Here is a 14,914-nt window from a genome sequence, read left to right on the forward strand (position 1 = left end):
ATCCACCATCCATCCATCCATCATCCATCCATCATCCATCATCCATCCATCCATCATCCATCCATCCATCATCCATCCATCCATCTATCCATCCATCCATCCATCATCCATCATCCATCCATCCATCATCCATCCATCCATCATCCATCCATCCATCCATCCATCCATCCATGACTTGGTCCCACTTCAGAAACGCTCAAAATCAGCAGCAATGTTTATAAAATACACCAACAGATGAACTCATGGTTGCTTTTCCATCCTGGAAGGTCTGGAGCAGAAGATGGACAGTTTGTCCCAGCTGAAGGTGAAAGGTTTGGTGGTTGGACCGATTCATGTCGCTCCTCCAGACGAAGCCATGAGCCTGAGGTTTGAGGAGATTTCAGATGATGCTGGATACCTGGACCAGTTCAGAGGTGTCCTACAGGCCGCCCACAGCAAAGGTGAGAAAACGCTGCCAAACCTTAACTAACCTTTCTACTGAACCCCCTTTAAATGATAAAAACATTCAAGTTTCAGTTTGTTTTTGTTTGTTTTTTTGGTTTGGTCTGTTAGTTATTGATTCATAGATTATATATATGGGGCTAAATTGGTATCAATTGGTATTAATGTAGAAATAAGGATTTATTAAAAAACTTTACTTTTTCACAATGTCTGAATTTCAAGTCATGATTTCAGTGAGATATACTGATTTCAAAATTAAGACAATTTCAAAATACTTTACATTTACGCAGTTTCTGAATTTTTGTAATTATTTCTTTGAGATTTATTGATGCAGAAATAAACATATATTCAGGGAGTGGTGCTCAGTGGTTAGAGCAGCGCTCTGTGCTCTGAGAAGGTTGCAGTACCCGATTCGCTCCCCACAGCCTCCACTTTGGGTCCCTGAGCAAGACCCTTAACCCCACGCTGCTTCCCGGGCACCGCACGATGGCAACCCTCTGCTCCCCAAGGGGATCGTTTGAGACTTTAGCTCTATATTTTGATACTCGCACACTCACAAAGTGCGTTTCCAATGTTCACCACAGTGGCAGACACTGCCCAGACAAAGTCCCAAAGACCGGAGAACAGGCAGGAGATCAGAACCCGAACAAATGAAGGAAGGCAGGATAATCCAGAAGGCAAAGCCAAAGCCAGTGTCAAGGAAGTTCTTAGGACTCTGAGCCAGAAGATCAGAAGTCTGAAGAGGTACCGAAGGGGAATCCAGGACAATGATAGGAATTAGTTCCAGGTTCGGTAAACATGCAGAATCCAGCAGGAGTCCAAAGACAGGGCAGGCAAACAGATCAGAACAGGGACAGTGAGGCTCAGAGGTCCACAGGCAGAACGGGTAAACATCAGGCAATCTGAAAACACTTTGATAAACTAGAAGACTCTCACCAAGGGCTCAAATAATCTGGCACTGATGGCTGGTAGAAGGCAGGTTAATTAGGGGCTGGAGCAGGTGGAACAGATGAACGGTAATGAGAAACTGGGCACAGCTAGGGAGGTGAATGGAAAGAGTAATCAGGCCAGTCATCAGTGCCAAGATCACGGCAGAAACTACTTAAACAACTTTTCAGTTTAAGAAATATGTTAAATGAGTTTTAAGAGTTCTAATTGAGCAATGTCTGTTAAATCATCATTTAAAAAATAAAAATAACTAATGATAATTACAATTATCTTGCCTATTTCATAGCGTCTGTTTTTTGGAGTGTAAAGTTAAGGAGTCTCTGCAGATGCTGGCAAAGCTCTCTATCCAAGGTGAAACTAGTCCTTTAACGTCATGGGAAAGAGGCCCGTCTGAGAGGAAGAAAATATTCCTCCTAAAAGAGAATAAAAAGCTAGATTAGTGTTTTCTTTAACTACTTTCGTGGAAAGACACCTTTAAAGACATGTCCTGTGGTCTGATGGTTGTTTTTCCATTGAAGGTCAGGGTTTTGGAGCGGCCTCATCAAAGCCTTGGGGTCCATTTGACAAACAAACTCAGATTCAAACCTGTAAACTTTAGATTGGCTGAGTTTTCAGTTTCACTATGGCTGCTATGAATTAGTTTAATTAACTCAGAGTTTAAAATGCCCGAAACAAGTATGAAAAGCCATTATCAGTGGAGCACTGATTCGATGAGTCGCCATGACAACAGGCAACAATAAAGTGCCTATTTTACCGCACTGGAACTAGAGATTTTAATGCAGAATTGAAAAAAACAAAAAGGAGAATGTGTTTAAAAGACAGAGAAACAGCTGCAAAGGAGAGGAAGATGGTAAAGGAGAAGATTGTTGCTCAAGTCAAGCAGAGAATGGATGCTGAACGTCTCACTCCTGTTCTGGGTGCTAATAACATTTCTGAGGAGCTTCAGCAGCAGAACCGTCTCAGACATCTGATTTATAGTCCCCACCCTGCAGAGATGTTGGAATCGGAGCTTAAATGTCAGTCAGACCCATTTACACAGGGACAGATAAAACCTTTCAATAAACCAAACAAAACCAGTCACATATCTGACTCTATAACCATTAAAACAACTATTTTCATTCATTTCAGACGGAACTATTCACAGACTGGTATTATATTAAACTGAACTTCCAATATTCACCACTGTTTGGCGCCATTTCCCTTTTTCCTCTGATCATGGAGCAGCCAGCTTGCTTGGACTCGCAATGAATCCTGGGATACCTGAGGCTACGGCAGATAAACCGGACCGGTCCTCCAAAATTAAAGTTGCATCTGTCCGCTGCATAATGAGGAGTCCTCTGATCCGAACAGGCCTCGGCGCCACGCTATGACGTAATCAAGGATTATGACGTAATCTGGAGACAAATCTGGCCTTCAGAGGAGATAGCTGCTGGATTAGAACTAGAGCTGAGAAGGTTTCTGAAGAAAGAAAACACCAAATGTTTGACCCAAGACATAAGATGGATAGAAACAAAGATCTATATATCTATCAATCTCTCATTATTTTGTATTGAGCCAATTGAAAAACTTTTATTAATCTTATCTCTTACATAACAGTAAGATCTGAGCCTGATATAATGTCAGACTGTGGGGAAGAAGTAATTAATGCACCTTTTCAAACCTGACATGTATGCCTGGTTTCTCTCCTCTGCAGACATTTCTGTGGTTTTGGATCTGACTCCAAACTACCGGGGATCATCTGGACCCTGGTTCTCCAGTAACAGCATGACTAATGTAGCAGAGAGGCTGAAGGTAAGCACTGACTCTAGCACCAGTTGGAAACCAGTATGAGCTCCATCTAAATAAAAATGAGCTCAGACGTCATCTAAAATCTAACATGACTGCGGCAGCATCTGAATTAAACTCTGATACCTCTTAGATAAAGTCCTGTGCAGATAATTGCCTTTGCAATCTGATTGGATCAGGACTTTAAAAGTATTTCTTCATGGAAGCGTGACTAGAAGAAGCTGTTTGATGTAAGAGAGAACCATAAGAACCTTGCATGCTGAAAACCACCTGATGAGAGTGAAATGCTCACAGTGGGATAAAGTGTTCAGAACATCAACCTGAAACACTGCCTTCACACTGAAGCATGGTGGCGGTAGTGTCATGCTCTGGGGAGGGAGGTTTTCTGCAGGAAGAACAGAGAAGCTGTTGAGAGATGATGGGAAGATGGATGGAGCTAAAAATAACAATCCTGGAAGAAACAGCCTGAAATCAGTCCAGACTGAAAACAAAAAGGTAAAAGTAAAAAAATGAAATCTAAGGAGGTTAATTTTTACTAAAATAGTGGAATTTTTTTCTTGAACTGAGCAGATAGTTAAACACTTTGCATGTGGAATAATACAATTTACATTTAGAATAAAAAAACCTCACAGCAGTCTCTTCTTTCCGGAGCATAATATCTAAAGATGTTATTTTAAAAGGTAAACCTGCTCCTTCCATTAGCAGAGCATCTTATTTACCTGCTCAAACGAAGGAAAAATACACTTATTTTAAAATTTATTACTCATTTTAGATCCGTTATACTTACTGGATTCCATTATAGTTACCAGTTACTTCTGCAAAAAAGTAACTGAGAGTAACTTAGTAACTTCACAATCAGAGTGAGTGGTTAGTAGACAAAGTGACATGTGGTTCATTTTATGATCTAAAATGTTGGTGAATATAACAGTTTTAAAATCCTTATTCTACATGAAGCTCTGAGAATAGACTTGAAAAAACCTCTTTTAGTTTATAAATGGCTCAACAGTTTAGCATCACAATACATCATATGTCCTCCTTCCAGAACATTCAGGTCTTCTGGATCCTGTTTACTTTGTATCCCCAGAACCAGAACCCAACATGAAAAAGCAGCTTTCAGTTTTTAATGCACATTTAATGTGGAACAAAGTCCCAGAAAACAACAGAAACACTGATTTCCTTTACCTCAAGCATGGAGACTGTTTAGAGCATCCTTTGTTTTCTGGAAACGGAGGCTGAGGCCCTCTGTGCTGCAGTCATTTATTATATATTATTCCTGATTGCTGCTGTTTTAGTTAAAAAATGTTTGTTATTGAGAGACTGGAATAGGGATGAAGTTGGAAACTAAGCTCTGATGGACATTTCTCTTGGAGTTAGGGGCATAGTTGATGACTAAATACCTGCCAGCATAACTGTTAGTGTCTCTGCTCTGCCTGCATGGCGTGTTTTAGTACCCGTCATTGTTGCAGACGAGCCGCTGTCATGGCCGGTCAGTAGAGCCCAGCTTATAGGCGGTGAAATTAAAAACACTGGGAGCAGCGTCAGGCTGTAGCTGACTGTCCGATGGACCGCTACAGGATTCAAAAGTCTTTTACTTTACCTAATCTCCACAGTGGTGTTCTGTGAGGTAGCAGGGATGGTCAGAACCTGGTGTTCTGTCAGATGAGCATACCTCGTCAGACCAGCATACCCATAATCAAACCTGTTTAAGCCTTTTATTTATCCCTTTAGTTTTGTATGAAAATTAAACTTTAAAGTACCTCAACAGGCGCGTATTCCTCTAGTCATTTACAAAAAAACATTTGAATTATTTACTTTTTGTTGTTTTTTGAAGCGTATGGCGATCTCACCTTTAATAGTTTGTTTTTTTGTACATGACAGAAGTGAAAGACGCCTGTTGAGGTACTTTAAAGTCTCTCTTTCTCGAACCCCGGCTACCAAACCGCCTCTTCTCTCCTTACAGCTTGATGGGCTTCAGAAGCGATGTGATTTAGACGCTTCGGTGCCCTTTCAGCTTCGTCTTCAATCAAACTAATATTTTAAATGTTTTATGGCTGTGATCTATGAGCGTTCTATCCAATGTATTCCATTCTTTAGCATTAATCAACCCTGTGACGTCACCATTCGAGGTACTGCAACATGGCAGCGCCCTTAGCAGAAACAGTATAAAGCAAAGCTTTGTTGTTTCTTGTTTTTTATTTTGCATTTATGTTTTTCACATTTTCAATATAATTAATGATAATAGTAAGACATGATCTGGTGAATTAAGTTAATTTGGTTGAAAACATTCAAACTACTTTTTACCCTCTCTGGCATTGAACACAGGAGCAGCAGAAATGAAGCAGCAGGTTTTTTATGCTGAAATCGCGTTCGGTGTGAACATAGCATCAGATTGGAGTCACTTCTAACCAGTAAAGTAGAGAATGATTTAGGCTTGAAGCCTTCGGTGACTTCAGTTCGCGTTTTTTCTTTAGGAACGATGTCACTGAATCATCGACTCTCATCTCAGTCTGTGTTGAAGGCAGGATGAGCGCCCATCCATCATAGGCCTCTGTCCCAGCTGCAGTAAAAATCTCCCTTCATTGCAGACAGTGTGCAAATATATCAAAAGTAATTTGATTACTTTATTTAATGAAAAAGTCACATTTTTGTTATTTCAAAATAAGTGTTACTCCCATCACTGGTAGCAATAAATAGAAGCTGATGTTCAGAGAGGAGCTCCACTGCTGACTGGGCCGCAGTCTGTGGAACAAAAACTGCTGCAGATTCAACCCAAAGACCTAAAAGTCATTCTGCAAAGCATAGAGTCAGGGGAGCTAAATATAAATGCAAGCCACACTCTTCAGATTTGTTTTTGGAGAAGGGACTTAAAACCTCCTCACAACGATGGATCATTTGGACTTTCATGTTGAAGTCACCTGATGTCATTTTATCTGATTGCAGCATCCTGAAAAGGAAAACCGTTGAAAGTATTGAAATGTGAGGAAACGTGTCCGTGTGCTTTCAGTCGGCCCTGGTGTTCTGGCTGAATGAAGGCGTGGATGGAGTCCAGCTCTCCGGAGTGGAGCAGCTGGCTAACGCGGCTCCGTCTCTCTGGGCCGACATCCGGGCCATCATCCAGAACGGCACAGATATGGATCCCAAACGTGGGTCAAAAAGGTGCAAGATTCTTCTTTAACCTGTGATCTTTGATTCTGAGACTTTTTTCCCCCAGAAACCTTTATAATCATAATGTTTCCTGCTCTGGCTTTACATCTGCGGTTCAGACGGTTTTCATTGGCTTCCCAGATCATATGATGTCATTTAAAAAAAATATTTGCTCTGGTTTTACTGTCATAAAACGGGACAGATGGACCCAGTATTCAAGGCGACACAGTCAGTAGGAAAAGTAAAAAATGTTTATTAAACACAAAACATAAAGGAAACCGAAGCGCGGAGCTGTGGATCACAGCGGCTGCAGGGGGGCGGGACGAAGCTTATCACTGGCGCTCTGGATGTGGGAGAAACAGGGAAGTGACCATGATCATCTGATGGAAGATGATTATCTGTGAGTCACTTTCTTGGTTTAACGGTTCAGTCCATCCAACAGGAACAAAGCTGTGTTTTTGTTTGAAAGGAAGTCGCATATATTTGGAAATGTGAACGACAACACAACAGAATCGGATTTAAAAAACAAAACAGAACTGAGCATCGGCCTGCAGTGAGAACGCAGCCTGATTGAGCTTTTGGTGTTTTTCAGACTCCTGCTCGGCGTCACAGAAAGCTCCTCGGCTGAATACGTGTCCGCCCTTCTTTCCTCCACTGGAGTGGACCTTCTGATATCCAACGTGCTGACATCAGGTGACCCTGAGCCTTCCCGTTACGCTGACACCATCCAGACCCTGTACTCTAACGTCAGTCAGGAGAGGCTGACCTGGAACCTGGGGGGTCGGGTTGAGGGTCACCTGGCCTCCTTAGTGACCCAGGCTCATGTCAGGCTCTACCAGCTGCTGCTGATGACCCTGCCAGGGACGCCCGTCTTCAACTATGGAGATGAGATCGGCCTGATGGACGGGGTGAGACAAGCCCTACCTGATTCAGCAACGTTTTCAAGCTTTATTTGACAGCAAATAAAAGCACCAAAGAAGAGTCTCTGACTGATAAGTTTTGAGAAAAGAAAAGTAACTTGTTTTGGTTCTTATTTGCATTAGGACTCCAAGTTTCCCAAGATGCTTTGGGACTTTGAAGAGGAGCTGAACGGGACTCTGCAGGTAAACATCTGGAGGACAGCTGTGCTGCTCACACATTAAAACCTCTGCTGAATTAAAAGTTTAATAGAAGAATTTATTAACAATAATAGTTCAACTACTTTTCAGTTAAAAACCTTTGACTACATCAGTGAAACTAAACTAAAGCTAGTTAGCTTCTATGCACACATAGGGCTCTTAATGAGAACAGCTAGAAAACATAATTAATAAAATGATGCAAAGAAATCACAGTTCACATGTTTTTATGTGTGAGAACCAAAGTTTGAAATGAGGTCAAATTAGCTTTTATAAAGTAAAGCAATTGGAAGGTGATGAAACCGGTTCACGGTGCAAATCCAGGGAGGTACGGTAATAATAACATTATTGGATGACATAATATTTTATTAAATGATTTGTCTAATCAGGAATCAATAACTGTTTAGAGAGTTGATTCTTAAACTTATGTCTTCATATGAGAGTAACGAAGGTCAGGAACCCTTATAGCAGAGGGTTTAGCTTCTGAACGTTTTGTTTATTAAGAAAGCGCTATAGAATAGCACCAATTCACATCATGTCATGCTCACACTGAGCCTGGTTCTGCTGGAACCAGGCTCAGAATAGAAATAAATAAACTGAATAGAAAATGTATGTGATGATGAATGGTTTGCACCAAAGCTGAAATGTCGATTACAATGCAAATTGTAGTTCACAATAATGATTGATTGATTGATTGATTGATTGATTGATTGATTGATTGATTGAAATTAAGCAGCAGACCAACTTAACTTCAAACAGAGGTTGAGAAAATGACCCATTTGCCTGCAGCGACAGACAAGGAAACAAAGTAAAGACTGGAACTAAGAGAAAAAGAGGACAGGCAGACAAATGTGTCCTTTGAAGATCCTACTTTAAAATACTTTTGCAGATGGGTCTTAGTTTGTAGAGCAAGGTAAACCTGCATCCTGTTCCGCCAATGTTCATAACTGATGGCACGGCTTTGGCTCTACACCTGCAGAGGAAGGGTGCACCATTATTGGAAAGCGTTCAGGTGTAAAAACTAGTGTGCATGTATGTTTAACCCATGAATCTTCTCTGTGTTTTTCCAGGAGGATCAGAAAGAGAGGCTGTCGCTTCGCAACTTTTTCTGCTCTGTGAGCGAGCTTCGGGCTAAAACGCGCTCCCTCCTTTATGGGGACTTTTCCCTCCTCTCTAATTCTTCCTCCTCTTTGGTTTACCTGCGAGTCTGGGATCAGAACGATCGTTACCTGGCCGTCTTTAACTGGGGGACGGAGGAGGAGGCAGCGTTGAGGATGAACCATGCAGCCCTGCCTCCCCACGCTACTGTTGCCCTCAGCACCAACGGTAGCGCCCTTCCTGAAGGCAGCTCTGTGGACCTGATGAGTCTGCGGCTCGGTCCAGGACAGGCCGCACTCCTCAAGCTCCCTTACTCTGGATAGAAGAAATGTTCACAAAGTTTACACGCTCTTAATGTTCATTCATTTTAGCGTAAAGTGTTTCTGAGCCCTAATGAGAAAAGTTTTCCACCTGAACTTTAAAAGTTCAGGTGGAAAACCATCAGGTTTGAAAAAAATGTATTAGGCTCGAGTTATTGTGCTGCAAACATTGTGACTTCTGTTGTCTGCTTGATCATCAGTTCTCCAGGGAAGAAGATACTTTGGGTTTGATAATTCAGCTTGTTTAAAATGATCTGTGAAATCAATGTTCTCTGTAAACAGGAGCTACGGCTTCATGTTGTCAATGTGCAGAAGGTTGAGGAGGTTTAATATAGAAAAGGGCCCTTCGGTAGAAAGAGTCATGAAAAAACAAAGAGATAATTTACACATTTACCTGTTTTGTTAAATTCCAGACCAAACACAGGACAGATCAATTGGAAGCAGCAATATAAAGATAAACTAAGATGACAAGAAGAGGTCAGACTGATGGAAGATGAGGATGAAGGAAAAGTAGAAGAAGAAGCATCCAATGAGGATGAACTGATGGAGGGGGGTGCAGAGAGGAAGGGATGAGGAAGAGATTAAAGGAAAAGAAGAGAAAGAGAGGAACTGCTAAAGCAAAGCTGAGCAGAAAGGTGGACGTCCCTTCAGCTCTGAGATGCTGCTGATCCAACAGTTATAAACCTTATTTTTGTGCTTTTTGGTCGTATTGTCACAGCTGCTTTGTTTTATGTATGAATCTTGTATCTGAAACATCTGTGCAAATAAAAATAAGAATATACTGATATTAAGCAAACTAGACACAAACATTAATGGACTCTTTATTTACAGCATTAATTCGATCAGTAAAGGTTTTCATTTATGCACTGTGTCTTTATCAGACGCGTATTTTCTGTGAAAATAGTTTAAATCAATTATTACAGGTTTATTATTACTGGAGGTGTTTAGTTGTGTTTGGTGTTACTTCCCTCTGAAAGACCGTCCTAAAACTTTGGTGGTTCAGGTCTAACTTTGCAAATATTTCTCTCAATGTTAAATGTTTCTTACAGATTAACAAGGAAATTCACCACAGTAAAAAATCTCAGGAAGAGTTTCTGCTCTTATCGGTTTGTCGTCATTTTATTTCTATCTTTTAGGTTTTATGGTAAAAGAAACTCTAAAAAATTATGTTTTATTTACTGGAAGTGGTCGACCAGAAAGACCCAAAATTCAACCAGAGGCAACAGTTGAAGTTTGAACCGTTCATTGAAAATGAAACTGTTCCAGGACCGGAGGAATTCACCAGTCAGCAACCAGAAGGAGGATTCCAGAATCCGTCCAGGGTGGTTTGCAGGTTTCCTTCTTTAATAGTTACTCGTTGGACCAAGGAAATGCTCATGGTGAGATCTGCGATAACAGAAGACAAGCAGAAGGATGAAGAGGACAAACGAGTTTGGAATACGAGAGTCCGACCCAGTTGATCCAAGATCCAGAGACGATCCAGGGGAGAAACCGAGACAAAGTTCAGGGCACAGAAAACAGGTGAGAGATCCAAAAACCACAATGACAGGTCCAATAGGATTCAGGCAGGCTCAGAGAATCAGGAGGCAGAATCGGGCCAGAAACAGGCAGACAAGTAAGAGGAACGCTGGATCAAACTCACAGATGGCCTTTAATAATCTGGCAAACTGCAAAAACTATCTAGAAATAATAAAATATTAAGTGTATTTACCCTTATTTTGAGTAGATAGATACATAAGATGATTTACTAATAGAATTTGTATTTTTACTCTTGAAATGAGATGAGATGATAATCACCTGAAATAAGACAATGCAATCATTATTTTTCTTTTCTTAAATGTAAATTTTCTTGCTACATTGACAATCTATCTCACTTACTTCCTGAATACAATAAACAAAATCGCTAATTTTTAGAAAGAAAAAAGACTTTAGATCAGTGTATAATGAGGTGAGCAGGTGGATCTGATGGTGGCTGATGGGAAACGAGGCGAAGCTGGCAGGTGTGTTGAATTCTGAATCAAACCAGCGCTGGTGCCAGAAATCATGACAATTATTAAACCGGAGGTTTAGGTGTGAGTAAGAATATTACGGTATCATTTTCATCTCCCCCTTCCAGAACTGGTACTGGCTTTTTTTCGCCCATATTTACCACTGATGTTCTACTCCTGAGCCTGTGATAGACGCCAACTTTCTCCAGTCAATTTGATCCACACTATCTGGCTCTGTCCTCAGCTCTCCAACTATTGGTCCAAGGTTTTTGCTATTTTGTCGGACATTGTTGGCATGAAACTGGAGCTTGTTTGGGGTTGCACCTTCTCACAGTTTCAGAAGTGCTCCCTGGCTTCCTGACCTTTTTGGCATCTCTCTCTTCTTTCCTCCTGTTATGTTTGTCAAGTGGCCCTAAGAGTGCTAATGCAATCAAACCAAAGTGGGTTAATTAGTGTGAAGGAAGGTGACATTATGGGGCAAGGAAGGGAAAAGGGAAAAGGAGAGGAAGTAAGTAAAAAAATATATAACTTAACAGTAAAAAACAGAATAACACAAAGCCAAGCCTAACTGAAAACCACAGACTGAAAATGAAACAACCAAAAATCCCAGAAATGCAGCTCCTAACAAAACACTACGGTGGATTTAAGCATTAAATGTGATTTTAAAGATGAGGAATTATTTTTTAATATAGTTCAGTTAAACCAACCAGACTGACTTCAATGAACTACTAAAGCATTTTACATAAAAACTTTCACCATCGTAAATCTCTCTTTTTGTGTCCTTCATTATAATAAAAGCTGAATTATGTTGTTTGGACAAAAGTACTTTAACATCCATCATCTTCTCCTGCTGTCTACAGGTGAGAGGCAGCGTCCATCTTGGACAGGTCACCAGTCCACCACAGGACAACACAGAGACAAACAACCATTCACTCACATCTAAGGAGAATCTAGAGAAGAAAATTAACCTAACAGTCATGATTTTGGACTGAGGGAGGAAGCAGGAATACCCGGAGAGAACCCACGCATGTTCAGGGAGAACATCATGACCTTCACTGTTAATTTGCATGTTTTATTATTGATTCAACATTTGTAATCACAGAAGCAATCTGAGATTATATTCTTTATTCTAAGGGGGAACCAGTAATAAATCATCATTAAAACAACAGAAACTAAAGAACCATGAGAGGAAACTGCTGACTTTGCATCCATGTTCAGCTTAATGTTTTCAGAGGGATCATTTTACTGAGGTGGGTGGAGTAAAAGTAAAATTATTTAATGACTTCAGAGAAGTTTATAGAGAGATTTCATTTTACTTTAATATGATACTGAGGAGATTTAATTACTTCAGGAAAATAATTATTTGAACACCCTGCTGCTTTGCAAGTTCTTCTACTTAGAAATAATGGTCTGCAATTATCATAGGTGCATGTCCACTGTGAGCAGGGGTGCTCAAGTCCAGTCCTCAAGAGCTACCATCCTGTAACTTTTAGATGCATCTCTTCTCTAACACACCTGAATCAAAAGGCTCAATCCCCTCATTTAGCTCAGCAGAGGTGTGGTAATGAGCCACTCATTTGATTCAGGTGTGTTAAAAATGGGCTGCATCAAAAAGTTGCAGGATAGTAGCTCTTGAGGACTGGACTGAGCACCCCTGATGTAGAGAGAGATGTGTGTGTGGTGGGAGCGTAAACTAATTGTCTCTGCTATTTATATTTACTTACGCACAAAAGCAGTTATACAGAAAGAAATACTTGGTGTGGATAGTTGGTTGTTTTTCCCTCTCATTGCGCTCCTAGTGATCAGCAGCGCTGCGTCACGGCGTACAAACAGCACGGGATCTCATGCCGACGCCGCCCCATACGGCAGAGCCACCCTGGGCGTCTGACCATGTCGGCCATTTTAAACTGGAACCTGCTGCTGAAAGCGCCTTAAAAATCACCGCCTTCTACAAACCACAGGAGCTCAACTTTAATTCATACTTTGCAAACAATTTATTGATTATCTTTTTTGGAGCATACACATTTGAAAATATTTGTTTACCTGAAACTGCAACTTCAGTTAAATAAATGTTTACAATATACAAAGAAAATACAGGGAGCAGAGTTGTTTTTTTTAATAGATGTGCATCAGACACAATCAGTGTTTTTTTTTCTCTTTAGCTTAATCAGAGAGGAAACACCAAAAAACTGAATTCTGACCTTTTTAGCAGGTCTGAAACAAACCAAACTGCTGCACACAAACACGCCCACACTCACTCACCAGCCGAATGGAAAGGAGGGGAAAACAAAAAGATGAAAACGAAAAACAAGCAGGAACTTCTAATGGAGGAACTGAAAACAAACCGGGTCAAAACCAGGCACTGAACTGAACGGACCGGTGTGTGAATGCAAACAAACACACCAGCCTGCAGCATTCGACTGGAAACCTAAGCCCTGGATGCTCACATGGACGTCAGGAGGGAAGCGTGAAAGGTGTGAGGGCTGCAGATGTTCTCCATGAGGCGTCCTCCTGCGGCAGGCAGGCCGTCGCTCCGCTGGATGCTCTGGCAACACGGACAGATGATTTCGGCGCATGCTCGGTGTGACGGTGGCCATCTTCACAGGTCAGTTCAGGTGAAAGCCCTTTTCCATGGTGGCAGCTAACAAACGCTCCCTCATTATGTCCTCGGATGAATATTCAGGGAGCTTCAGGTAGTGAACGCAGGTATTTACTGACGGGTAACTGGAGTCTGTGGCATCCACCTGAGGAGGAGGAGGAGGAGGAGGAGGAGGAGAACATCAGCCACTCAGCTTACAAAGTCAAGCTGGGAGATTTTAACAACTCAAAGAGCAAACAGACCTTCCGGACTACAGTGAGGCGTGGGTGTAGGTTGGCCAGGCCACCAGGGGGCAGGGTGGAGCAGCCGGTGGTGAACTGCAGGAAGGCCTTCCTCTCATCAGACGACATTCCACATAAAACTCGGACAAAGCGCTGGAATCCGGGGCTGAGGGGAGCAAAGCAAACTCAGTCCTCCTGTCGGGTTCCTTTGGATTCTAGAACCAGAAGTGCGTGTAACTCAGGCGGTACCTGTCTCTGGTGTAACCCAGCTTTGGTTCTGTGTAGTTGATGATGTCATCAGCGTTCCAGGAAGGTGACTGGTTGCCGCAGAGGACCATCTGCACCTCTTTATGGCTGAAGGAGCTCAGCTTCTCCATCGGGAACACTCGATTAAAACCCTCTGAAGAAGAGAGCAGAGTTCATGAGCATGGAAACAGAAACGGAACGTTTGCAGAACTCCAGACAACCTCCGCTGGGTTTGATTGGTTAGAATAAGGCGGCATTTATGGAACTATTTCTGCCCTTCATTCAGTCATGCTGGAATACTTTGATCAGGCCGAGATTCTTCGTCATGCGTCCTGAGTGGGGCAGAACGTGGTGCAACTGGCGCCCATTAGCCTCTCTCCATCACCTGACCGGGAATCAAACATTCACAAAAAAATGCTTGAAACACTAGTGCCTTGTTTATTTTTGTACAGTGGGCTGACAGGGAGGGGGTGCGAGACAGAAGGGGAGAGACATGTGGTCAGCCACGTGGAGGACGAAGGCCTCCATAAACAGACTGTTCGTGCGAACCACTGAAGCACAGCTCTCTGATTTTTCCTGTGAGATTAACAGATTTTATTTTCTATTTTCCCCCTTAGCGGATGTTTTACTTTGTAACCGCATCTCTCTTCCTGTCAGACCATGAAACTGCAGCTAAATTGCTGCATGGTCTGATTAAAACAGACCTGGGCTCTATCTCAGTCAGATCCATGCAGCCATCATCTCTGACTTTTAATCAGCGCTTAATGCCACCACCTCGTCCATAACGATTCTCTGATCGGACGCAAAATTGGATTTGTTGTCTTCAGGCCTTTAGATTTTAATCACTGGGCGTCTGGAGTAACAATCATTGTAAAGTTTACTCTGAGAGGTAATGCTCCGCCTCCTTTTGTTCTGTTTCCTGGAGCCCTTAGATCAACCCAATGTTTTTAATTTAGTCCGTGAGGCAGACACCCTGTCTACTTTAAGGCTAGTCTTAAATCTTTCCTTT

At 41.9% G+C, this 14,914-nt stretch overlaps 2 protein-coding genes across 2 annotated transcripts in view; one reads left to right on the top strand and one right to left on the bottom strand.

Moving 5' to 3' along the window:
• The window catches only part of LOC107096053 (4F2 cell-surface antigen heavy chain-like), a 13,476-nt gene extending 3,870 nt beyond the window's left edge, over window positions 1-9,606 (top strand). Inside the window, exons 2-7 of the mRNA XM_015392539.1 lie at window positions 251-440; window positions 3,083-3,180; window positions 6,179-6,330; window positions 6,911-7,226; window positions 7,362-7,421; window positions 8,504-9,606. Of these exons, the coding sequence (XP_015248025.1) occupies window positions 251-440; window positions 3,083-3,180; window positions 6,179-6,330; window positions 6,911-7,226; window positions 7,362-7,421; window positions 8,504-8,854 (1,167 nt within the window). The 3' untranslated portion in view covers window positions 8,855-9,606. The remainder of the gene's footprint in view (window positions 1-250; window positions 441-3,082; window positions 3,181-6,178; window positions 6,331-6,910; window positions 7,227-7,361; window positions 7,422-8,503) is intronic.
• A 3,220-nt stretch (window positions 9,607-12,826) lies between these two features.
• hectd1 (HECT domain containing E3 ubiquitin protein ligase 1) overlaps window positions 12,827-14,914 on the bottom strand; it is a 46,835-nt gene continuing 44,747 nt past the window's right edge. The window contains exons 36-38 of the mRNA XM_015392540.1: window positions 13,909-14,059; window positions 13,681-13,825; window positions 12,827-13,583 (exon numbers count right to left, since the gene is read on the bottom strand). Of these exons, the coding sequence (XP_015248026.1) occupies window positions 13,446-13,583; window positions 13,681-13,825; window positions 13,909-14,059 (434 nt within the window). The 3' untranslated portion in view covers window positions 12,827-13,445. The remainder of the gene's footprint in view (window positions 13,584-13,680; window positions 13,826-13,908; window positions 14,060-14,914) is intronic.

The sequence above is a fragment of the Cyprinodon variegatus genome, unplaced genomic scaffold, assembly GCF_000732505.1.
Source record: "Cyprinodon variegatus isolate N-32 unplaced genomic scaffold, C_variegatus-1.0 Scaffold595, whole genome shotgun sequence".
In the NCBI taxonomy this organism is placed as follows: Eukaryota; Metazoa; Chordata; class Actinopteri; order Cyprinodontiformes; family Cyprinodontidae; genus Cyprinodon; species Cyprinodon variegatus.